The 26134-nt window shown below is 43.4% G+C and overlaps 1 protein-coding gene across 1 annotated transcript in view; it reads right to left on the bottom strand.

Annotated features, from left to right (window-relative positions):
- Positions 1 to 7270: 7270 nt before the first annotated feature.
- Positions 7271 to 26134, bottom strand: part of LOC149468128 (uncharacterized) — a 126926-nt gene continuing 108062 nt past the window's right edge. Inside the window, exon 6 of the mRNA XM_089670605.1 lies at positions 7271 to 8113. Coding sequence (XP_089526731.1) covers positions 7330 to 8113 — 784 coding nt within the window. The 3' untranslated portion in view covers positions 7271 to 7329. The remainder of the gene's footprint in view (positions 8114 to 26134) is intronic.

Genomic DNA, 26134 nt, shown 5'->3' with positions numbered 1-26134 from the left:
ATATACTCATGACTTGTGCGAGAAATAAATCATTTAAATGACAACTTTGTGTAAAAAAAAAAAAGTTTTTGTCATTTTCCAGAAACTTGTGGGGAAAAATAAATCTTCCATGGACTCAATATGCCTCTCAGCAGATAGCTTAGGGTGTCTAATTTCCGAAAAGGGGTCATTTGGGGGTGTTTGTACTCCTCTAGTATTTTAGCACCTCAGGAAATGTGATGGCAGTCAGAAAGTAAAAGCTGTAAATTCCATTATCTATCCCATAGTTTGTAGACGCTATAACTTTCACACAAAGCAATCAATATACACTTATTGGGATTTTTGTTACCAAAAACATGGAGCAGAATACATTTTGGCCTAAATTTATAACTAACTTTGAGTTTACTATATATTTTTTATAGCTGAAAGTAAAAAATATTGTTTTTCTTCAAATATTTTGGTCTTTTTTTGTTTATAGCGTGAAAAATAAAAAGCGCACAGATGATCAAATACCACCAAAAGAAAGCTCTATTTGTGTGAAAAAAAAAGGATGTAAATTTTGTTTAGGTGCAGCATTGCATGACCGCGCAATTATCACTTGAATTAGTGCAGTGCCAAGTAGCAAAAAGAGGCGTGGTCATTAAGGGCGGTAAATCCTCAGGAGCTCAAGTGGTTAAATAGCCATACGGTGCCATTTTCTTGAAGATGTAATATATTCTGCCATCTTTATGGGGTTGATCTCTCTATACCTAGGGAGATGCCGCTGACATGTTGTGCGTTTAGATAATAATGATACAATTTAACCTCTTGCCGACCGCGCATAGCCGAATGACGGCTTCACCGCGGCCGGCCAATTCTGAGTGGACGTCATATGACGTCCTCCCAGAACGGCCTTTTACCACGTGATCAGCGGTGTCCAATGACATGCTGATCACAGGGAAATGCAAGTGCCGGTTCTCGGCTGCACTTTCCTCATGCTGTCAGATCGTGAGGAAAGTACTGCCGAGAACCGGCAGTTGTCAGAGCGGGGATCGGCACCGATCATCAGGGCACTGATGATCAGTGCCCTGATGATCGGTGCCCAGCAGTGACACCCGCAAGTTCCGCCCAGCAGTGCGCCCACTAGCCCCGCCCACCTGTGCCCAGCAGTGCCCCCACCTGTGCCCAGCAGTGCACCCATCTGTGCTACTCTGCAGTGCCACCTACCTGTGCCCAGAAGTGCCATCTACCTGTGCCCAGCAGTGCCACCCACCTGTGCCCACCCACCTGTGCCCACCAGTGCCACCCACCTGTGCCCACCCACCAGTGCCCGCCCACCAGTGACGCCCACCAGTGCAGCCCAACAGTGCTGCCAGTCAGTGCCACCAGTCAGTGCCCAGGGGTTGTGCCAGTCAGTGCCGCCAGTCAGTGCCCAGAAGTGATGCCAGTCAGTGCCGTCTATCAGTACCCATCATCAGTGTCACCTATCAGTGCCGCCTATCAGTGCTGCATATTAGTGCCGCCTATCCGTGACCCCTAATTAGTGCTGTCTATCAGTGCCGCCTATCCGTGCCACCTCATTAGTACTGCCTATCAGTGCCCTTTAGTGCTGCCTATCAGTGCCCATCAGTGCCGCCTATCAGTGCCCATCAGTGCCGCCTCATCAACGCAAATCAGTGAAGGAGAAAAAATACCTGTTTGAAAAATTTTATAAAAGAAACAAATAAACTTTTTTTTTTTTTTCAAATTTTTTGCACTTTTTTTAATTTATAGCGCAAAAAGTAAAGCGTCCAGTGGCAATTAAATACCACCAAAAGAAATCTCTATTTGTGAGAAAAAAATGATCAAAATTTCATATGGGTACAATGTTGCATGACCGCGCAATTGTCAATCAAAGTGCGGCAGCGCTGAAAGCTGAAAATTGGCCTGGTAAGGAAGGGGGTAGAAGTGCCTGGTAGGCAAGTGGTTAAACAATGTTGCATAATGGATACATTGTATGCCCCAGTGTCCTGCGGTTGATGTGTCAGTGAATGTGATGGACACTACTAGGGAAGTCTGGTATAATAGATAAAACAAATTTAAAAACATAAATATACATTGTATTACTGTTTCATTATGTTAACTATAAACTGCCCTAAACCACAGAGCCAATTTAATATCAGAGTAGGGCAGTCATATTACAAATAATAAAATATATATAAAATAAAGATGAAAATAAAATTAAAATAATATATTATAAAAAACTAATTGTACAAATAGAAGGAAAAACCCAATATAAATTCTAGTTATATTCCTGTATCCTGTTAAATGAATATATGATTGATAATAGATATTCTTATTTGATATACTAATATTTAATCAATTCCTAACCCACCAATATATCCACTCCTATAAAATGTGTTCTCCTCAGTACCTCATATATTTAATTTCATACCCATACTACTGGTTAACAATTAATCTATATTAATTAATCTGCATAGTACATGTGTGGCATGCATCAAAACAAACGCATGTCACACATATTTGCATATATACACCTCATTCATGAGTGACCAATGGGAATAATAATAATAATAATATGCATGTATTGAACACATAATATGTGTTCTCCTCAGTATCTCATATATGTTTAATTCCATACCCATACTAATGGTTAACAATTGATCTATATTATTGAACTATTTAATCTGCATACTATATGTATGGCATGCATCAAACGCACGTCGCACATATTTATTATTAACATAAATACACCTCATGGGTACTGACTCTCTCATGAGTAACCAATAGGAATAATAATGTACTGTGCATTAAGACATTACTGGATCTATACCCTGGCTATATACATGTATTGACTGACTAAATATTATTTAATAATCACTTAGAAAGCACAAGAGGTCGAATTCTTTATTTAGGCCCTTGGGGGCCAGACAATTCATCTCATAAATCCAGTGAGATTCTTTTTTCCTAATTACTCTAACCAAATTGTCTCCTCTCCAGTGTTCATTGTGCCTTTCAATACCCCAAAATTCAAGGCCTTCAACACTTTGTGTTGTAATGGTACATTGTGATATTTATACCCTTTGAGGATATTTGAGACGTGTTCTTTTATTCGTTCTTTAAGTGGCCTTTTCGTTCTATGTAAATTTTGTTACAAGGACATTTGAGGGCATATATTCCTCCCTTTGTATCACAAGAAATAAACAGTTTAATCTTCTATGTTTTACCATTGGTGGGATTTGTGAATTCTGATCTATGTCTAGGGTTGCTATTAACTCTTACACAGCTGAAACATCTGCCACATTTATAGAATCCTAGTCCTTTGAAAAAAGTGAACTCTTCTTCATATTAGGCGGATTAATAATATTCTTTACAACCTTGTCTCAAATGTTGGGTGCTTTTTGATAAATAAATCGAGGTTTATCTGGAACTAAATTCTTCAAATCTTTGTCCAACTTAAGTATATCCCAGTGTTTGCTGATTATATATTGTATGTCTCTAAATTGCTTGTTGTATGGCATTATCATAGCTAAATTGTTTATTTTGCTATTATTAGTAGTTTGCTTATTTTCAATCAGTTGATTTCTATCTAGTGCTTCAATTTTCTTTCTTTCTTGTTCTATTATTTCACTCTTATACCCTTTATCAATAAATCTTTTAACTACAATAGTACTTTGTTCCTGATAATCCACCATATTTGTACAGTTGCGTCTTAAGTGCATAAATTGACCTCTCGGTATACTTTGATTTATGGCTTGTAGTGGCAACTGTGGGTTGGAATGTATGCATTCCTGTTTTTTTTTAAAATGATTCTTAGTGTGTATTTGCGATCCTTTCTTAACTAACCATATGTCCAAAAAGTTAATCTCCTTGCTGCTAATATTCCAGCTGAGTGCTATATTTTGATCATTGATATTTAAATTCTAGTAAAAATCAGACAATGACTTATCTCCATTCCATATTAGTATTATGTCATCTAGAAATCTATAATATAATAATAATTCTTGTCTTTGATTACAAAATACACTTTCCTCCTCCCACTTAGCCATGTAGAGGTTAGCTATACTAGGGGTGAACAGAGCACCCATAGCTACCCCCTTTATTTGTAAATAGTACGTGTTTTGATACCAAAAGTAGTTGCAGTTGAGACAAAACATAAGGCATTTTATAAGAAATTTTTGTTGTTTTTTGTGTAAAGTAGAATATTTCTCAAGAGCCCATTTAGCTGCTTTAATTGCTCCTTCATGATCTATGTTTGTATAAAACGAGGACACATCTGCCGTGCTTAATAAGATATTTTCATTAATATATAAATTCTGTGTAAGTTGAATGATGTGTCTTGTGTCCTTCAAAGAAGCTTTGGTCTGTTCCACTAATGGCTGGAGATATTGGTCTATGTATTCCCCTAACCGTGCTGTGAGCGAATCAATGCCATTAATAATGGGTCTTATCGGAGGGTTGATAGGGTCTTTATGCATTTTGGGTACAGAGTATATAATTGGTAGTTTGCAGACAGACAGTACAAGGTATTTAGTCTCTTTATCATTCAATATATGTTTTTTATTGCCATACTCTATTAGTTTCTCTAATTCTTTTTTATATATTCTTGTTGGGTTAGTGTTCAGCACCTGGTAAGTACTTTTATCATTTAACATATTAATCATAGATTCTTCATAAAATGTTTTGAATAGAACTACAATCCCCCCCCCCCTTGTCAGCTGGTCTGACTACAATATTATTTCTGTCATTAAGGCTTTTAAAACCTTTCTTTATATTGGGATATTCTTTAAATGTTTTTATTTTAAGACTATCCAGATCTTTAATAACCAATTTTTTGAATGTATTTATATATGAACTATCAAAATTTTTAGGACAAAAGGTGGATTTATTCCTTAAATTGCTGTGTAAGAATGTAGACGATTGGTTTGGGTTACTATTTCCAAACGGATTTTGAGCAGAATATTTTTTGATGTGTAATTTTCTAATCAATTTTTGTAAACTGACATATGTTTCAAACTTGTTGAGTCCCTTTGTTGGGGCAAATTTTAAACCTTGGTCCAGTACATATATTTCTTCCTATATTCCACTTAAATTTTAAATCCCTTCTAATTTCTTCTCCTTTTTTTGTTTGTGTTTTCTTCCTCCCCTTTTTCCTCTCTTTCTGCATTCTCTCTGTTGTGATTTTCTATTCCTGGGATTCCCGGCCATGGTGGGTTAGGAATTGATTAAATATTAGTATATCACATAAGAATATCTATTATCAATCATATATTCATTTAACAGGATACAGGAATATAACTAGAATTTATATTGGGCGTTTCCTTGTATTTGTACAATTAGTTTTTTATAATATATTATATTATTTTTATCTTTATTTTATATATATTTATTATTTGTAATATGACTGCCCTACTCTGATATTAAATTGGCTCTGTGGTTTAGGGCAGTTTATAGTTATAATGAAACAGTAATACAATGTATATTTATGTTTTTAAATTTGTTTTATCTATTATACCAGACCTCCCTAGTAGTGTCCATCACACTCACGGACACATCAACCGCAGGACACTGGGGCATACAATGTATCCATTATGCAACATTGTTTAAATTGTATCATTATTATCTAAATGCACAACATGTCAGTGTCATCTCCCTAGGAATAGAGAGCTCAACCCCATAAAGATGGCAGAATATATTACGTCTTCAAGAAAATGGCACCGTATGGCTATTGAAGGAGTCCAGCTAAGGTGCTTGTTTCACTACATCCCTCAGATGAAGCTACGAGTCCGTGTAACGTAACGCGTAGGGGAGGAGCAGAGACGTCACCAGTGATCCGACTACCCACACGGCGAGTATTGTCAGTGTGTGCTGACACACTAAAGAGGCTGGTTATCACCGCTTGCAGCGGATTTTTATACAAAGCGTGATTTATCCTTTTAAATGTGAGAGCATATTGGGCACTTAATAAAATCCACTGTTTATGATAGGACACTATGTCATTTTTCTTACATGGCTGAAATGAGGAATAACGGAGAGCAGGAATAAGGAGCGCTCCAAGGAGGGAGAGGTCTGTCTGCCTGTCACTGAAGTATCTTCTCTACACAGACTACACCCATAAATCAGCAGGCTGCTTGGGAAGAGAGCACATCGCACTAACTATTTCATTGAACTCTGCACAAAGTTGGTTAACACTTTCTTTTCATTTGAAACATTTTTTTTTCATTGAAACTTATATTCACAATATATTTTCATCATTATTATAATATATTTTTGTCTAATTTATCATTTATAATTAATGAGTTTATATTTCCAAGTAGCGCACACAATTTGAATTTTTCAAAATTAATTAGGTGAATACATTTATTTCTTCTGTTTTCCACAGATACTATCACAATAATTAATATATTAGTTTCTTTAGTATTATTATCTCATTTCATCATATTATAAACTGTTCCTGACTATACTGTAGAGAGGACATAGTCACCACAAGTGAGTAAGCAACCATTAGTCCTAAATAGAGCGCGGTACCTTATATTATATTCATTTTTGTCAATATTTGACTCACATTTATGAGGGTGAGAAAGGAAGCCAGCGCCCATATTAATATTTTTTATAATTTATTTTATACACTACAAATTTGTTTTGCATAAAGATCCAGAACACACACTCCAGTGGCTCACAAGTAATCTTTACATAATTCAATGATCATAGTAAATCACTATGTGAAATCAAACAACACCATGTGACTTGGCTGAATGAATGCTGGTCATATTAGTTCATCTATTCTCTAAGTGGGGTGGTATCTATTGGGCCAATCCCTTTTACAAACCACACATAATAGTTCTCCTTCCTTCCTGTTGAGGGATAGGAGAAGGATGGACTGAAGACAGAGAGACGCTTCGGGGTCACCACTGTTCTGTAGAGCCTTGAAATGAAGGACATCAACTTCAGAAGTTCTTGTTGTCTGTGTAAAGTTCCCCGATAATGAGATCTGGGCTCTCCCGGCTTCTAGCTCTGTAACCCGCTATATCATTATCAGGAAACGCAACTCCGACACCCAAGAAGGGCTGAAGTTGAGTCCTTCATTTCCAGGATCTACTGACCACTCTGCACCCCGACATTTACTGCACTTCATCCATGTCTTTGGGAGCCTCTCATCTCCTTATCAACTGATTCTTCCATGATGAAGATCAGCCATGGAGTATATCTGAGGTGTATATCAGGGTGTGCTTCTTCCCCACATGAGAGCTGGGATGTCCAGCAACATTCATCTAGAAGACATTTCCCGCACTCAAGGCACTAATACACCTCCAGGGTTGTGTGGGACCCCTGATGTACAGGAAGACAGGACTTCAGTGAGGAACATTTCCCTCACTTAGGACAGGAAAGTGGCTTCTCCCCCGTGTGACATCTCTGATGTCTGGAAAGATGGGACTTCCATGAAAAACATTTCCCACACTCAGGACAGGAATATGGTTTCTCCCCTGTATGAGATCTCTTATGTGCGTGAAGATAGGACTTTGCTGAAAAACATTTCCCACACTCAGGACAGGAATACGGCTTCTCCCCCGTGTGAGATCTCTGATGTGTGTGAAGATAAGACTTGTCTGCAAAAAATTTCTCACACTCAGGACAGGAATACGGCTTCTCCTCCGTGTGAGATCTCTGATGTTTGGAAAGACTGGACTTCTGTGAAAAACATTTCCCACACTCAGAACAGGAATATGGCTTCTCCCCCGTGTGAGATCTCTGATGTGTGTGAAGATAGGACTTGTCTAAAAAACATTTCCCACACTCAGAACAGGAATATGGCTTCTCCCCCGTGTGAGATCTCTGATGTGTGTGAAGATAGGACTTGTCTGAAAAACATTTCCCACACTCAGAACAGGAATACGGCTTCTCCTCCATGTGAGATCTCTGATGTTTGTATAGACAGGACTTGTCTGAAAAACATTTCTCACACTCAGGACAGGAATACGGCTTCTCCCCTGTGTGAGATCTCTGGTGTCTGTAAAGATTGGACTTCCTTAAAAAACATTTCCCGCACTCAGGACAGGAATACGGCTTCTCTCCTGTGTGAGATCTCTGATGTCTGTAAAGACTGGACTTCACTGAAAAACATTTTGCACACTCAGGACAGGAATATTGCTTTTCCCTCCTGTGAGATCTCTGATGTATGTGAAGATTGAACTTTTCTGAAAAACATTTCTCGCACTCAGGACAGGAATATGGCTTCTCCCCCGTGTGAGATCTTTGATGTCTGTAAAGATTGGACATATGTGAAAAACAGTTTCCACACTCAGGACAGGAATACGGCTTCTCCCCCATGTGAAATCTGTTATGCACATTAAGACCATGTTTAGAACGCAAACCCTTCCCGCACTCAGTACAGGAGAAGCTCTTCCCTGTTGGAAGGCCGGCCCGGTCCCGCACAGTCTGAGGTTCCTCAGGATACGAGGAATCCGATGGTCCATCTACACTGGGTGGTGCCGGATGGACATTGGAGGGAGCCGGGTTTTCTCCTGGACTATACTGTGTGATGTCCTCATCTTCTACTTTCCAGTCTGGAGACAAAGTGAGACAATCCTCGGAGGTTTTCCTCATCTCCCGGCCATGGACTAAAATACAAAGACAAAGAGGATTACTAGACAGGAGCTGATTGGTTCCCCCAAACCAGGACTCTGCCCACATCAGGCAGCTTGGGCTCTGAGGAGCTTACAATTCCACCCTCAAGGGAACTAGGAAATGGCTCCTCTGATCTCCTACCAGGTCATTTCTTTATTCATGGACCTTAGTCAGAGAGTGAGGAAACAACCAGAACTGTCTTTTATAGGAGGGACAGTGATGAGGGGATTATAGGACGAGGGTCCCCACCCCCTCTATCACTCATCGCCATCTTCCCAACACAAGAAGTACTGCACTTCCTTATTTAGTCCATGATTTAGTCATGAAGAACAGCGGGGCTGAGCCCCACCAGAGGTCAGAGAGTGAGGATGGGGGGAGAACAACCAAGATGAAGACTGGACTGATCCTGAAGACCACCATCATTGGGGTATTGACTCCTCCCTCATTACCACCATGTAAAAGTCTGTGCTCCAATCACATCATCCGATATAAAATGTCCAGCTGGGAGGAAATGGGTGTAATAAGAGAATCCATATTATGTGTATATATAGCAGTGGGGGGAGGGGGGAGAGAAGAAGTCAGGAGTATGTAATGTATAATATCAATTATATAGTGTAAAGGTCAGGCCTCATAATATTGGCATTCAGTAATCAATTTTAATCTAAATGTTTACTGGAGATTACTGGTCCCACACCGCTGCCTCCCATCTCCTGAGACTGCACTCAGTGACTTGGGTCTGAGACACTACAGACATATCCCTCCACCCGGCACAGCCAGCAGATAACAGAGAAGGTCCCCTGGAGGAGTCAGGCACAAGGCAGGAGACCCCAGTCACATGTCCTGGGTGCCTACATTATGCAATGCTTAGAGTAAAAATCAACATTTTGCTGCCAGCTGAACCCCAGAACCTCCATAAATCCAGTCTAGAGACATAAATTGTGTCTGCAGCACAGAGAAGGAAGATTATCCGAGAGAAATCCAGGAATACAGGACGGGGAACACAGCTCAGGAAAGTGACCAGGGGATTACAGGCTGATATCACCCAGTCCCCACCCTACTCTGGACCAATCAGTGAGCAGTATGGGTGGAGGAATGGATTTAGTGTCCATGACCCACCTGTGCTGATCTCTGTAGGAGTGTCCTCCTCTATAAATGTCCCCGTTATTCCATCCTCCTCCATAGACTGCTGATCATCCCTCACATACGCCTCTTCTTCTTCTGCTTTCACCTCAAATTCTATATCGATTGGATCTCCCCTCTAAATCAAGGAAATGAGAGAAAATATCATCTGTAAAATGTAAGATTTATGATTGTGACATCACACACAAAATCCACACATTGTCTCCCTTCACAGAAGCAGATCACATGTGATATGTGGGTACATTTCCCCTAAATACCGCATGCCATCCTGAAACTGTCCATTTCCTATCCCGTGTTGCGGTATTGACCACAAACACTGAACACGCTCAGTAAATACCGCATGAACAGGCGTTACATTCACAGAAGGGAATAAAGAATGAAATGCATGCGGTCATTAATTAGTGGTGGAGACATGCGGCATTCAGGAAATGTGTACTGCTTGGGAAAGAGTGGGCGGCCGCTGGCATCCTTAACCACTTCCTGTCCGGAAACTTTCCCCCCCTTCCAGTCCAGACACTTTCCCCCCCTTCCAGTCCAGACACTTTCCCCCCCTTCCAGTCCGGACACTTTCCCCCCCCTTCCAGTCCAGACACTTTCCCCCCCCTTCCAGTCCAGACACTTTCCCCCCCTTCCAGTCCGGACACTTTCCCCCCCTTCCAGTCCGGACACTTTCACCCCCTTCCAGTCCGGACACTTTCACCCCCTTCCAGTCCGGACACTTTCCCCCCCTTCCAGTCCGGACACTTTCCCCCCCTTCCAGTCCGGAAAATTTCACCCCCTTCCAGTCCGGACAATTTCACCCCCTTCCAGTCCGGACACTTTCACCCCCTTCCTGCCCCGGACAATTTTCAGCTTTCAGCACTATCACACTTTGAATGACAATTGCGCGGTCATGCAACACTGTACCCATATGAATTTTTTACCATTTTTTTAGACAGATAAAACTTTATTTTTGTGGTATTTATTCACCGCTGGGATTTTTATTTTTTTTGCAATGTAAATGAAAAAGTCCAAAAATTTTGAAAAAAAAGTGTTTTTCTTATAAAATTTTGCAAATAAATAATATTTCATCATAAATCTTGGCCAAAATGTATCTTTTTAGTAAAAAAAAAAATAAGCCAAATTAGTTTATAACCAAAATTTATAATTTGTAAACAATTTTTTTAATTTTTATTTTATTTTTTTATATTATTATTTATTTATTTTACATACTGTCACCCTAGCAGTACAGTGTCACCATGGTGACACTGTACTACTTGTGGGAGGTGATGAAGATTTTTTTTTTTTCTTTTTTTACATTGATTGCTTTTTACACCCATATAGGATGTAAAAGCAATCATTTCTCTTTCTCTCTGTCTGCATTCTTGCAGCCATTGAGAAATACTGTGTGAGCTGTGATTGGTCACAGCTTGTCACATGGTACAAGGCTGTTGTGAATAGCCCTGTACCATGTGACCTCTGTGATCATTCACAGATTTCACACGTAGTAAGCAATGAAGTCACAAATGTCATCTTGCTTACTACTCTGGATGTGATCACTGATTGGCCAATCAGTGATCAGATGATCGGGACCTCGTACAGAGGTCCCATCCAACGACCGGTGTTTCACACAGCAGGCACCGGATCGTGGTGCTGCACGCTCCCAGGGAGTGCGCACAAGCAGGGGGTGGGGAGACCATTTATAAACAGCCACCCTACCCTGCAGTGCCACCATCCAGCCGTTTATATAGAACAGCCGGACGGGAGGTGGTTAACAACCAGTAAACAACATGGTTGTTAGGGAGTGAGCGGGTGCCGCGTCCTAACCAACCGATAAATCTGAAAAAAAGAATTATCGGCAATGAAAAATTAAGAAAATGGCGTGGGGTCCCCCCCTCGGGTCTGGTATGGATTTTGAGGGGGACCCCTTGCCAAAATGAAAGAAATACATACCAGACCCCTATCTGAGCATGCAGCCTGGCAGGTCAGTAAACGGGGGATGAGCAAGTGACCCCCCCCCCTCCTTAAACATACCAGGCCACATGCTCTTAACATAGAGTGCATGCTCTGGGGCAGGGGGGCTTTGCTCACCCAAAGCACCTTGTCCATGTTGATGGGGACAAGGGACTCTTCCCAACAACCCAGGCTAGTGGCTGTGGGGGTTTGCGGGAAGAGGACTTACAAAATTTAACAAGGAGGCCCTCAGATCCTTCACCCCATGTGAATGAGTATGGGGTACGTGGTACCCCTAATTGTTCACCCCAAAAAAGTATTCTGTTATATAGACAGCAGGCAGGTGTAGATCCATCATCAATCACGATGCTCGCTGTCACCGCTGACTCAGAAAGAAAAGCTCCGCTCCCAATGAAGACTCCCCTCTGTCTGACAGCTCTGCTGCCTCCTGCCACTAAATATACTAAGGGACGGTGCCACTCGGTGACGTCATTGACCAGGGAATGTTGTATTGGTGATGTCACAAGAGGGCAAGGCTACCCAGTGATGTCACAGGGTAGTAGCAGTCCTTCGTGTTTTCAGAAGTGGGAGGCGGCGGAGCTGTCAGATGGAAGGAGTGGAGCTTTGTTTTTTCTTCCAGTCAGCGATGACAGCGAGTGTTGTGATTGGATCATCGATGGATCTACATCAGGGGGATATTGTTCTTTATTTTTGTTTTGTCAAAACTTTCTTACAGTTTTTTTTTACCCTTTTTTGGTAAATGAATAAAGGTACTATGTACTCTATACTCATTCACATTGTGGGGGGGCTGGCATCTGGGGGCCTCCATGTTAAAGGAGGCTTCCAGATTTCAATAAGTCCCCCACCCACAGCCTCCCACAACCACTGCCCAGGGTTGTGGGGAAGGGATTCAAAAAAAGGGGGATTTGTGAAAAGAAATTCACAAAAAAAGCGGCTACATTATGAACAGAACGTGACACTCAGAAAAAATTTCCAAAAATTATGCTTTATTACACATATATAAATATGACATATGGGCGTTCGCCCTGGTTTACCATCACCTCAGTATGAGACAATACACACAGACCTAAAACCATATAAAATGACATCAAGACCGGTCTAAATGCATGTGCAACAGAAAAAATGACTGCAGGAGTCTAATGTCCCTGTAGTACAAACACATAGGTGAACACTTCCCAAAAGAGGTGTATCCAAAAATTATACCATAGGCATACCATAATGTAAATTATTATATGTAGAACAATACCACTATGGTAAATCCCAATCAGGGAATCCAAAAATTGTACTATGGAAAAATATCACATATATACAATGCAGCAAGCACAATAGGCGTCAAGAAGAGAACAACAAGCCTCAGGCCTGTATGGGGGGAGACAAAAATGTCAAATATATGATGCAATTCATTCCTGTGCCGGCACAAGTGGTTGGGGCCCATTCATCTGTAATATAAACAGCTGTATCCTGGAGCTCTTGAATGAAATAATGCCCCATTTATTCCCAGGGTGGAAGAAAAGATGCAAAAAGCAGCACTCTGCTAGAAATGGTATCTTCACCACTATATGTGGACTACACACCACCTTTCGTAGGGAAAACAGGACATATCCCAAAAGATCTTCTGCCCGTTGAGATATATATGGTATATCCTGTATCCTATACAAAGCACCATGATGTCCCCATCCTGTAGTGAGATAAATGATATGTGGGAAGTCACTGACAGAGTATACACTCAATAAGATATATAGGTCATATAGATCACAGAGGACCATATATCTAATGTCCTGTAACAGTCCACTCACCACCTGTGCTGTGGGTATTAGGAATGAAAAAGATGTCCTTCATGGGTGCTGCCATACACGGCCACAGAGGCCTAGGAACCACCGCTGACATCCGCCGATATACCGCGGGTTCCAGCCCCTTCTTGGCGCTTGTGCTGCTCACACTTGCCTCATGGCATATGAAGATGGCTTCCTCCTTATGGGTCAGCGTGCGTTCCACCTAATGCGCATGACCGGAAGTGACGTATCTGACGTATGACGTCAACGCGTTTCGCCGATGGGCGTATCTCACTCAGCTTCGTCAGGACCAATGAAACAACTGCATTTCAATTTCCTATTTATAGTGGGTAAAGACCCACCCATTTATGCAAAAAAGCTAACCTGCACTTGTTCCATATGGAAGAAAAGAAGGGGGCTAAATACTTAGCACAACTGCTGGTCTTTGTTGAATATAATTAAAAAGACAAACGGCTGGAGACAACAGAGAGGAGAGAGGCTTAGCAATTTTAACAATGCATATATTGATCAAAAGATCATAAATTAAATATACCAATCAATTAACGCTTTTATCACATTTTAACCAGTAGATGGCGATATACATCAGAGAATCACCAATTCTATTCATTGAGACAGGTTTTTTAGGAGACAATGTAAATTACCAAAGGGCACCACACGATGGCAATATAACCTGAGAGTTCTCATAAGGGTCATTACAGCAAAAATACCCCAATTCTCAGGCAACCATCCTATGGTGTGGTTATTATTCAAAAAGAGGAGGTACTAAGGGACAATTAACCAGACAATCAATCCTTTTACATTTTTTAGAGCTATATTGAAGCTCATACCATAAGATCATCCATACTTTTGTTAATATTCCCAATATATATAGGTTTATTTTGGGGTTATTTAATCTGAAGTCCAACCCTTTAAAAGACAAAAAAATGCCGTAGATTGCCCACCGCATGGCAATAAACAGGTACATAGTCCTATAAACCTATTTTTCCAAAAACACTTGGAGGTCACATTCCACATTTAACCCCTTAGGGTACAGTGTATCAAGTTTATATATCCAATGTTTCTCCTTTTTAAGCAGTTCTCTATCAAAATCACCTCTTCTTTGTGGGAAGTGCAGTGCATAGAAACCTTTTACTTTTGTACCGTCCAGTTTACCTCCATGATATTTGGCGTAATGTTGGGCAAGATTACTGTCAGGGTCATTTGACCTAATGTCTCTAAGATGTTCACCTATTCGTACTTTAAGTTGTCTTTTAGTCTTACCAACATACATCTTTTTACAGGGACAGGTTAGGATATATAATACTCTCACTGTGGAGCAGTTTATGAGACTCTGAATCCTATAATGAGTATTATTTCCTGAGTCATAAAAGGAATCCGTACGATCCACATATTTGCAGATTTGACATTTTCCACATTTAAACATCCCCTTGGTACGTGATTTTAACCATGTTGTTTGTTTTAATGGTTGATAGTCTGAATGAATAAGGAGGTCACCAAGATTTGGTGCTCTTCTTGCTACCATCTGGGGGCGCTCACCTACAATCTTACTCAGCCTAGGGCATTGGGTTAGAATCTTCCAGTGTTTTTCTAATATCAATTTTACATCTTGCCATTGAGCTCCAAATTGGGTTATCATTCTAACAGGTTGATCACTCGGTTTAGCCTTTACATCCTTTTTAGGGGATAATAAGTCCTCGCGGTCAGTCTGATATGCCCGTCTTCGAGCATTTCTAATTTGGGAGTGGGAATATCCCCTCTCTCTAAATCTTCTATAGAGGTCCTGAGCCTCCATTCTAAAGTCATTGATGTTTGAGCAATTTCTCCGACATCTCAGAAACTGTCCCACTGGAATCCCCGAAATCAGTGAACGTGGATGATAGCTTCTTGCCTCTAGTAGGGTGTTGGCAGCAGTAGGTTTTCTATATGTCATATAGAAAACCTACTGCTATTCTATATTCTATATGACATATAGGTTTTCTATATGACATATAGAAAACCTACTGCTGCCAACACCCTACTAGAGGCAAGAAGCTATCATCCACGTTCACTGATTTCGGGGATTCCAGTGGGACAGTTTCTGAGATGTCGGAGAAATTGCTCAAACATCAATGACTTTAGAATGGAGGCTCAGGACCTCTATAGAAGATTTAGAGAGAGGGGATATTCCCACTCCCAAATTAGAAATGCTCGAAGACGGGCATATCAGACTGACCGCGAGGACTTATTATCCCCTAAAAAGGATGTAAAGGCTAAACCGAGTGATCAACCTGTTAGAATGATAACCCAATTTGGAGCTCAATGGCAAGATGTAAAATTGATATTAGAAAAACACTGGAAGATTCTAACCCAATGCCCTAGGCTGAGTAAGATTGTAGGTGAGCGCCCCCAGATGGTAGCAAGAAGAGCACCAAATCTTGGTGACCTCCTTATTCATTCAGACTATCAACCATTAAAACAAACAACATGGTTAAAATCACGTACCAAGGGGATGTTTAAATGTGGAAAATGTCAAATCTGCAAATATGTGGATCGTACGGATTCCTTTTATGACTCAGGAAATAATACTCATTATAAGATTCAGAGTCTCATAAACTGCTCCACAGTGAGAGTATTATATATCCTAACCTGTCCCTGTAAAAAGATGTATGTTGGTAAGACTAAAAGACAACTTAAAGTACGAATAGGTGAACATCTTAGAGACATTAGGTCAAATGACCCTGACAGTAATCTTGCCCAACATTACGCCAAATATCATGGAGGTAAACTGGACGGTACAAAAGTAAAAGGTTTCTATGCACTGCACTTCCCACAAAGAAGAGGTGATTTTGATAGAGAACTGCTTAAAAAGGAGAAACATTGGATATATAAACTTGATACACTGTACCCTAAGGGGTTAAATGTGGAATGTGACCTCCAAGTGTTTTTGGAAAAATAGGTTTATAGGACTATGTACCTGTTTATTGCCATGCGGTGGGCAATCTACGGCATTTTTTTGTCTTTTAAAGGGTTGGACTTCAGATTAAATAACCCCAAAATAAACCTATATATATTGGGAATATTAACAAAAGTATGGATGATCTTATGGTATGAGCTTCAATATAGCTCTAAAAAATGTAAAAGGATTGTTTGTCTGGTTAATTGTCCCTTAGTACCTCCTCTTTTTGAATAATAACCACACCATAGGATGGTTGCCTGAGAATTGGGGTATTTTTGCTGTAATGACCCTTATGAAAACTCCCAGGTTATATTGCCATCTTGTGGTGCCTTTTGGTAATTTACATTGTCTCCTAAAAAACCTGTCTCAATGAATAGAATTGGTGATTCTCTGATGTATATCGCCATCTACTGGTTAAAATGTGATAAAAGCGTTAATTGACTGGTATATTTAATTCATGATCCTTTGATCAATATATGCATTGTTAAAATTGCTAAGCCTCTCTCCTCTCTGTTGTCTCCAGCCGTTTGTCTTTTTAATTATATTCAACAAAGACCAGCAGTTGTGCTAAGTATTTAGCCCCCTTCTTTTCTTCCATATGGAACAAGTGCAGGTTAGCTTTTTTGCATAAATGGGTGGGTCTTTACCCACTATAAATAGGAAATTGAAATGCAGTTGTTTCATTGGTCCTGACGAAGCTGAGTGAGATACGCCCATCGGCGAAACGCGTTGACGTCATACGTCAGATACGTCACTTCCGGTCATGCGCATTAGGTGGAACGCACGCTGACCCATAAGGAGGAAGCCATCTTCATATGCCATGAGGCAAGTGTGAGCAGCACAAGCGCCAAGAAGGGGCTGGAACCCGCGGTATATCGGCGGATGTCAGCGGTGGTTCCTAGGCCTCTGTGGCCGTGTATGGCAGCACCCATGAAGGACATCTTTTTCATTCCTAATACCCACAGCACAGGTGGTGAGTGGACTGTTACAGGACATTAGATATATGGTCCTCTGTGATCTATATGACCTATATATCTTATTGAGTGTAAACTCTGTCAGTGACTTCCCACATATCATTTATCTCACTACAGGATGGGGACATCATGGTGCTTTGTATAGGATACAGGATATACCATATATATCTCAACGGGCAGAAGATCTTTTGGGATATGTCCTGTTTTCCCTACGAAAGGTGGTGTGTAGTCCACATATAGTGGTGAAGATACCATTTCTAGCAGAGTGCTGCTTTTTGCATCTTTCCTTCCACCCTGGGAATAAATGGGGCATTATTTCATTCAAGAGCTCTAGGATACAGCTGTTTACATTACAGATGAACGGGCCCCAACCACTTGTGCCGGCACAGGAATGAATTGCATCATATATTTGACATTTTTGTCTCCCCCCATACAGGCCTGAGGCTTGTTGTTCTCTTCTTGACGCCTATTGTGCTTGCTGCATTGTATATATATGATATTTTTCCATAGTACAATTTTTGGATTCCCTGATTGGGATTTACCATAATGGTATTGTTCTACATATAATAATTTACATTATGGTATGCCTATGGTATAATTTTTGGATACACCTCTTTTGGGAAGTGTTCACCTATGTGTTTGTGCTACAGGGACATTAGACTCCTGCAGTCATTTTTTCTGTTGCACATGCATTTAGACCGGTCTTGATGTCATTTTATATGGTTTTAGGTCTGTGTGTATTGTCTCATACTGAGGTGATGGTAAACCAGGGCGAACGCCCATATGTCATATTTATATCTGTGTAATAAAGCATAATTTTTGGAAATTTTTTCTGAGTGTCACGTTCTGTTCATAATGTAGCCGCTTTTTTTGTGAATTTCTTTTCACAAATCCCCCTTTTTTTGAATGCCTCTTTTGGCTACTGAATGGAGACCAAATATTGGGTGACATGATAAATCATTTTACAACCTCTTAATAACTATCTTTTGTGGGGAAGGGACCCTTTTCCCCATCGACATGGGGACAAGGTGCTTTTGGGGTGGCAGAGCGCCGCTGCCCTGAAGCACCCACCCCATGTTGAGAGTATGTGGTCTGATATGGTTCAGGAGGAAGGTGGGCACTCACTAAGGGGCTGGTATTGATTTTGGAGAGAAACCCACGCCATTTTTTTTTATTGTTTTGGCATTGGGGGATTCCCTCAAAATCCATACCAGACCTGTCACAGCTGTCAGCGGGGAACTTGGCGGCCGTCCTCTCCTTGTTTACTGGTTGTTGGGGACACTGGCGGCTGCCCTCTCCTTAACAACAAGCTATTTACAAGTGTTGCTATGGACACCAGTGGTAAATTCCCCGCAGGATTCACTACTAAAAAACAGAATGCAGCATCTTACTACATACTGGGATACGGGAAGATACCGCTTTGTGATTGGAGCCCATAGTCTCTACAAGTCCATGTTCTAGATTCTCCATCCCACCAACCTTGTAATAGTGAGGGATGGTGTGACCTTCCTGTGTGGAATCCCAGGAATACAGAGGACGGGGACATCTCTCTGGTGGGTTCCTGGTATTAGGTGGCTCCATCATATCCTTGTGTCCTTCTGAAAACTCCTCCATCACTCCATACTCCTCATCCTCCTCTTTATACTCTTCTTTAACATCAATATTCTCATCCCCGAGGATTCCACTCTGAAAGATATAATAAAACATTCATTGTAACAAACATGCTGTGTATAAATCACAACTACCAATAATTGTCATCATCTACCTGATGACGGTGAGGGATGGTGTGACCTTCCTGTCTGGAATCCCGGGAATACAGAGGACGGGGACATCTCTCTGGTGGGTTCCCATGACTGGATCCATCTGTAGGAAACACACACACTGACTGAATCCATTGTTTCTATGTGTTTATCAGATGATGGGGGATCTAGGTGGATCCTCCGTACTGCTCTCTCCTTTACAATAAAGTCTCCTCTTACCCGGTGATGTGAGGGGCGGCTGATTGTCCATCATGACGTCCTTGTAGAGATCCTTGTGTCCTTCTAAATACTCCCACTCCTCCATGGAGAAATAGACAGTGACACCCTGACACCTTATAGGAACCTGACACACACAATGATACAGTCACCATCCAGACACATCCCTTGTCTGTTACTGGAGAATGTCCCAGAATTCCCGGCACCGCTCACCTCTCCTGTCAGCAGCTCCATCATCTTCTTGGTGACTTCTAGAATCTTCTTCTTCTTTCTCTCTTCTATCAGGGAGGGAGGTGGAGGCAATGTGATGTCATATGATCTCCAGACTTCACAGGAGGAAAACTCTACATCTGAACACAAATAGTCACATCAAATGATATTCCCAGAATCCTCCTCACCTCTCCATTCAGGTCTCCATTTTATTAAAGCCCCACTCCAGGCTGAGGTATAATTCCCCCCCACAGGACCCCCACACTACGCAGGGTATAGGATTGTTGCAGCATTCTGATGTCATTACATACAACGCAGGACCAACAGTCCCACTTTACATGTGAGGATACCAAGGGGCCCCCACATCCTAAGAGCATCAGAAAAAATCAGATAAAGGGACATTGGGAGGAGGAGCTGTGAAGTCAGTGTGATGTCATAGAATTCTCTGACTCTGGATGGAGGGACATTGGGAGGAGGAGCTGTGAGATCAGTGTGATGTCATAGGATTCTCTGACTCTGGATGGAGGGACATTGGGAGAAGGAGCTGTGAGGTCAGTGTGATGTCATAGGATTCTCTGACTCTGGATGGAGGGACATTGGGGGGAGGAGCTGTGAGGTCAGTGTGATGTCATAGGATTCTCTGACTCTGGATGGAGGGACATTGGGGGGAGGAGCTGTGAGGTCAGTGTGATGTCATAGGATTCTCTGACTCTGGATGGAGGGACATTGGGGGGAGGAGCTGTGAGGTCAGTGTGACGTCATAGGATTCTCTGACTCTGGATGGAGGGACATTGGGGGGAGGAGCTGTGAGGTCAGTGTGACGTCATAGGATTCTCTGACTCTGGATGGAGGGACATTGGGGGGAGGAGCTGTGAGGTCAGTGTGACGTCATAGGATTCTCTGACTCTGGATGGAGGGACATTGGGGGGAGGAGCTGTGAGGTCAGTGTGACGTCATAGGATTCTCTGACTCTGGATGGAGGGACATTGGGAGGAGGAGCTGTGAGGTCAGTGTGACGTCATAGGATTCTCTGACTCTGGATAGAGGGACATTGGGAGGAGGAGCTGTGAGGTCAGTGTGACGTCATAGGATTCTCTGACTCTGGATGGAGGAACATTGGGGGGAGGAGCTGTGAGGTCAGTGTGATGTCATAGGACATATAGACTCTGGATGGAGGGACATTTGGATGGGGAGATTTGAGGGGTCCTCTATATGAGGCTCCCCTATAAACCAAATCCTTGTTCCTGTGTGCGTCCTACCTCTCCTAAACTGAAGAGTGACCTTTGACCTTTACCATCCAGAAATCTGTCCGGAATCTGTGGAAGTAAGCTGTCATGTGATCAGGTGACGTGCGGAGGAACGGAGTGTAAATAGCAGACAATTGTCTCCAGAGCCCCTAATGGTGGGGATGGATTTGGCGGCGTGCTGGTGCCAAGTTTCCTCCCCCCAGGGTCACTGCAGGTGTGGAGGAAAGCTGTGTAAGAGGATATGGAGGAGAGATGAGGAGGAGATCCAGGAATCAGGAGAAAGGTCAGGGCAAGCAACAGACGAGCGCATCCAAGAGACCAAGCCGGGGTCACTACACAGAAAATCAATCCAAGGAAACAACAGGCAGGACGAGGAATAGCAAGAAGGAGCTGAGAGACAAATGAGAATATTGCTCAGCCAATGGGAGATGATCTCAGCATGACTTCCATCATGAAGGAGATGAGGGGGAGGGGAGGAAGTCACTGAAGGTGACCATAGATCCATGGAAATTCAGCTGGTTCAGCAGGGATCACTCACATTTCCATCCATGTGTGGCCACTGCCGGATAAAAGCCACTCCCCCAGCGGCTGCAGCCAATAGCTTCAGTGCTGATCCGTGTATTCTGAGAGCGGAGGAGTCCCCCCATTGTCAGAATACAAGAGTGCAGCGGGGAGGATTCCCCCATCCACCTCCAATGTGTGGATGGGGGAATCGCTTCAGTTTTTATGGTCATCCCGCTGGCTGAACGATAAAACTGAACCATGTAGGCCAGCTTTGGGAGCAAATATATTATCATCAACTCCTCCCCCTGAAGGGGTTAATCTACGTATTACCTCCTCTGCTGCCAGATCCAGGAATGTCTCCTCTCTACTTCCTCATTCATGGAACTTCCCGTCTGTACCTGACATCACTTCCTGTCTGTACCTGACATCACTTCCTGTCTGTCTTCCATAGAGACTTCCTGTCTGGGTAGAAGTGAGATCCCCACCTTGTGGAGATCAGAGGAACTGCAGCCCCGAGGAGCATCTGGTAGTGTGACCCCGGCCTTGTGCTGGGTGTGTATGGACTGTAGATCCTTATAGAGGGGTCACCTCCACTCCCACCAAGGGGGACAGAAATATATGACTGCTCGGGGGAGGGATTTTGGCCCCTCTGATTTTGCAGTAAATGTGATTGCATTAGTCCCGTTGATTTTCGTATTTCCATGTAATAAAAGGTGTCACACGATGTCGGGTTCCCCTTTCTCTCCTCCATGAGTGTGTATTTAGAGGCGGAGCTCCTTCTGGAATGGCGGTCAGAGGCGGAGTCTAGGAGGGAGACTGACAGAACCCGCAGCAGACTTGCAGGAGGGAGCGAGGAGGATCCGGTTCCTTTACCATCGGAGATGAGGAGAGTGTGAAGGATGTTTCTGACTCTGGGAGCTGAAAAGCTGGGAGTCCTATTGGTGTGGTGAGGGGGAAGCACTACTAGGGGGCGCCCTCACCATCCCGTATACAAGAGGTGGAAGAAGGCGTGGCTACACTACAGCCAACTTAGTTTGGAGGGCGGAGCACTTTCACCCCTTATCAACTTTTCACTGATTGGTGGATATTTGGAGTAAAATAAGTGGATTGAAGTAGATGCAAAGTGGAAGCGGTGGACTTGCAGAGAACACTATACTGAGCACACAATATTGTCGGTCTCCATGGATTTGCACAGAATTTGAGATGATTTCCTATAGCAGCAAATCTGATGAGATGAATGAATGTAGCGCCCCCTCCTGGTCAGGTCTAGGATGTGTAGTCAGGTAAAGCATAGCTGTGTTTCTCTGCTCACCAGAGAGGCTGTCAGGTAAATTCAGTCGGATATTCTGCTTTACAGAGAGCTGTGATTGATTAGTCAGGTCTGCTCATGCTGCTCTGGTTCTGTTGGAGTTTGTCTGAGTTCTTCCTGCCTTCAGGAAGCTATGAGAGTCTTCCAGAACATGGGAATTGGCTAGACAAATGACCAGCATGAATATGGATACAGTCCTGGCCAATTGCAGGGGAGGGTGGCCCCATTGCATGCTGGGAGTGGTATTTATATTCTGAGAGCACATGGGTTCAGTGTCTTTCCTCGGAGAGGATTGCACCAGCCAGGCTGGAGGCAGGCTGCTTCGCCTGGCACTTGCTGTTATGTGGCCTCGGGTGGGTGACCTGAGGGCCTGAAGTTAGAGAGAGTGACCCTGATTCTACAGTAAGCTGACTGAGGGGAGCTGTCTGCCAAAGCTCTGTCTGGTATCACTGGAGAGAGTCACTTGGAAGATTGGAAGGAGGCAACCATTCTGTCCTTGGACCTGTGAGTGCAAACTCTGAGAGATCTGGGGGGCTCTGTGTGCTTGTTACCCCTCTGGTGCTTGATAGTCAGCCTGGGTCTGAGAAAGGGAGCCCTGCCTAGTGTTCTGCAGAGCTTGTCCAAGTATTGCTACTGCTAATGGGACTTCGCTCTCCTACAACTACTTGCTGCTATTTGTTACTGAGAAGTCTGCTATCTACTGTCAGCCGAGACTTCACAAGTGTTCTACTAAGAGATCAGCTAGATGTCCTCAGTGTGAAGAGTTCTGATTCTGGAGGATCCGACTACATTCCCCATCCCTATCCCCAGTTCTATAATAAACTCCAAACACAAAACATCCCCTAGACTGGTCATTGGAGACAACGAGCAGAAGTGTGTGTGTTTGCCTTGCTGTGGGGCAAAGGGAAACCAGGGGCAACATTCAGCTCCTTCTGAGGTATTGCTACATGAAGGCGGTGTAAAGTGGAAGCAGTAGATCTGCAGGGAACTGCATCCCGAGCACAAACACTTTGTTGTATATGGATTTGCACATGGTTCAGTATTCTTAATTTACTGGCAAACAACACAAGATCAATGAAGTAGGTGTAAAGTGGAATCAGTAGATCCACAGAGAATAATATTTTGAGTAGGGATGGGCTAACGGTTGGAGACAAACATAAGTTCGACTCGAACATTAGCCGTTTGAGTGTTCACCATTATGCTGGAAGTTTGCCCGTGTGCCCAAACAATGTAAAACATGCTTTGTGATTGGCCAAAACATTGCACCTGACCACAGGTCAGGTGCAACGCTTTGGCCAATAACAGGTGAGTTCTCAGGAAGAGCCATGATTGGCCAAAGTGCTGGCCGTATTATTGAACCACAACATGCAGAAGAGGTGGTGGAGTGGATAAGTCAGTCATCCTCATCCTCTGTCACCCAGGCTCATACTATTTTGCCTTCCACCACAGCTGCCAAAGTGTCCTGTTCCTCCGGCTCCTTGTCCACCACAGCTGCTCCTTCCGTAGCCCCACCATCATGCATGGAGGAGTCACCTGAATGATTGGATCATAGTGTCAGTCCCATGCTGCTGGAGGATGTGCAGCAATCTGAATGCTGTGATGTTGGTTCCCAGGATGAGGAAAGGAGTGACATGAGCCTAGAGAGAGGGGGCGCCAGTGAGGGAAAAGAAATTGTCAGTCCTGTTCCCCCACCCGCAGCACACTGCCAAGTTGGCTCCATTGATGAGGAGGATGGGGATGATGAGGTCACTGACCATAGTTGGGTGCCTGAGAGAACAGAGGAGGAAAGTGAGGAGGAGGCAGAACTCCAACAAGGCAGGAGGTCCTCCAGGGACAGGCATAAGGGCAGCCAACCGATGGCATCACACGACAGAGCTCCACAGGTGGGGGGCGCTGCTGACTCCATGCAGACTTCCACAAGTTCTCTGGTGTGGGCTTTCTTCAACACATGTGCAGCATTGCTGTTTGCAGTCTTTGACTGAAGCAGACCAAGCGTGGCCAAAACACCAGCCACTTGGGCACCACATGATTGACAAGACGTATGATGAGCTGCCATGCAGCCCGCTGGTAACAGCACCTGAAAGACCCAGAAAAAGTGCAGACTTCTCCTTGCTCCTCATCTGGGATCTCTACTGTAAAACGTCAGGTCTTCTCAACAGCCTCCACTGAGAGGAGTGATGGTACAGCAGTGGGTGGCCCATCTGACAGCAGGACACCACCTGTTGATTTCAGCAGGAACATTTCACTACCCCATTTGCTGAACCGTGAAAAAAAGACTGTCCCAGCCATCCACATTCTATCCTGGCCAAATTGCTGCGTTACAACTGCTGCCTTTCCATCTGGTGGACTCTTCCCCCTTCCGGGAATTTGCAGAATGTGCTGTATCACAGTGACAGGTTCTGAAAAGACAATTTGTTTCATACAAGGCCATTCCAGCTCTGTACCATCATGTGGAAGGTCATGGTTTGGCATTGTTGGACAAGGCGGTCAGCAGCAAGGTCCACATTACTGACACGTGGTCCAGCAGGCACAGTCAGGGATGGTACATATCCGTCACGGCACACTGGGTAACTCTGCTAGCAGCTGGGAAGGATGCAGGACAGGGTTCAGTTCTGGAGCTTGTTCCACCACCATGCCTCCAAAAACCTGGTGGTGATTCTGCCACATCTGTCTGTTCCACCCCCTCCCCTTCCTCTTCCTCTATGGCCTCTTCTGCTGAATTGTCCTCTGAACCAGCAGTGCTCCATAAGCGTTCAAGGGGCTCTGCAAGCAGTCAGGCTAAAAGATGCCACGTGGTGCTTCAGCTGGTCTGTCTAAGGGACAGGAGCCACACCAGGACACAGATTCTGTCAGCTCTGAAGGGGCTCTCCACCCTCCAACAGGGACACTTGACACATGTTCCATGCTTGGCACACAAGCTGAATTTGGTGGTGCAGTGCTTCTTGAACAGGTACCCAGGCTTTCAAGATCTTCTGAGGCAGGCCAGAAAAGTCTGGCCATTTCTGGTGGTCACACATGGCCAGTGTTCAGCTGGCTGAAATTCAAGCCGTTCACCAACCGACTCATTTGTGACATGTCCACTCGGTGGAACTCCACTTTGGAAATACTGCAGTGGCTGCACACACAGCAGAGGACCATCAATGAGTACCTGTGTGAGAATGGCACAAGGACAGGCTCAGGGGAGCTTGGCTTCTTTTCACCTCGCCAGTGGCTGCTGATAATGGATGCATGCACTGTCCTGTCACCATCTGAGGAGGCCACAAGGATGATGAGCTGTGACACTGCATGCATCAGTGACACTATCCCTGTAGTCATCCTGCTGGAGCACACGCTGCATGGAATCATGGACAGGGCACTGGAGGCAGAACAGCGGGAGGAAGAGGAGGATTTCCTGTCCTCTCAAGGCCCTCTTTATGCAGAAACCATTCCTGTGGGGCCACAGAACACACAGAAGGAGGAAGTGGAGGAGGAGGAGGATTGCAGCAACATGGAAGTAGGGGATCACATAGA

The sequence above is a fragment of the Staurois parvus genome, unplaced genomic scaffold (genome assembly GCF_062004578.1).
Source record: "Staurois parvus isolate SC_StPar_1 unplaced genomic scaffold, SC_StPar_1.0 ptg000092l, whole genome shotgun sequence".
Lineage (NCBI taxonomy): Eukaryota > Metazoa > Chordata > Amphibia > Anura > Ranidae > Staurois > Staurois parvus.
Note: the sequence above shows the minus strand (reverse complement) of the source record. Positions and strands in the feature narration are given on the sequence as shown.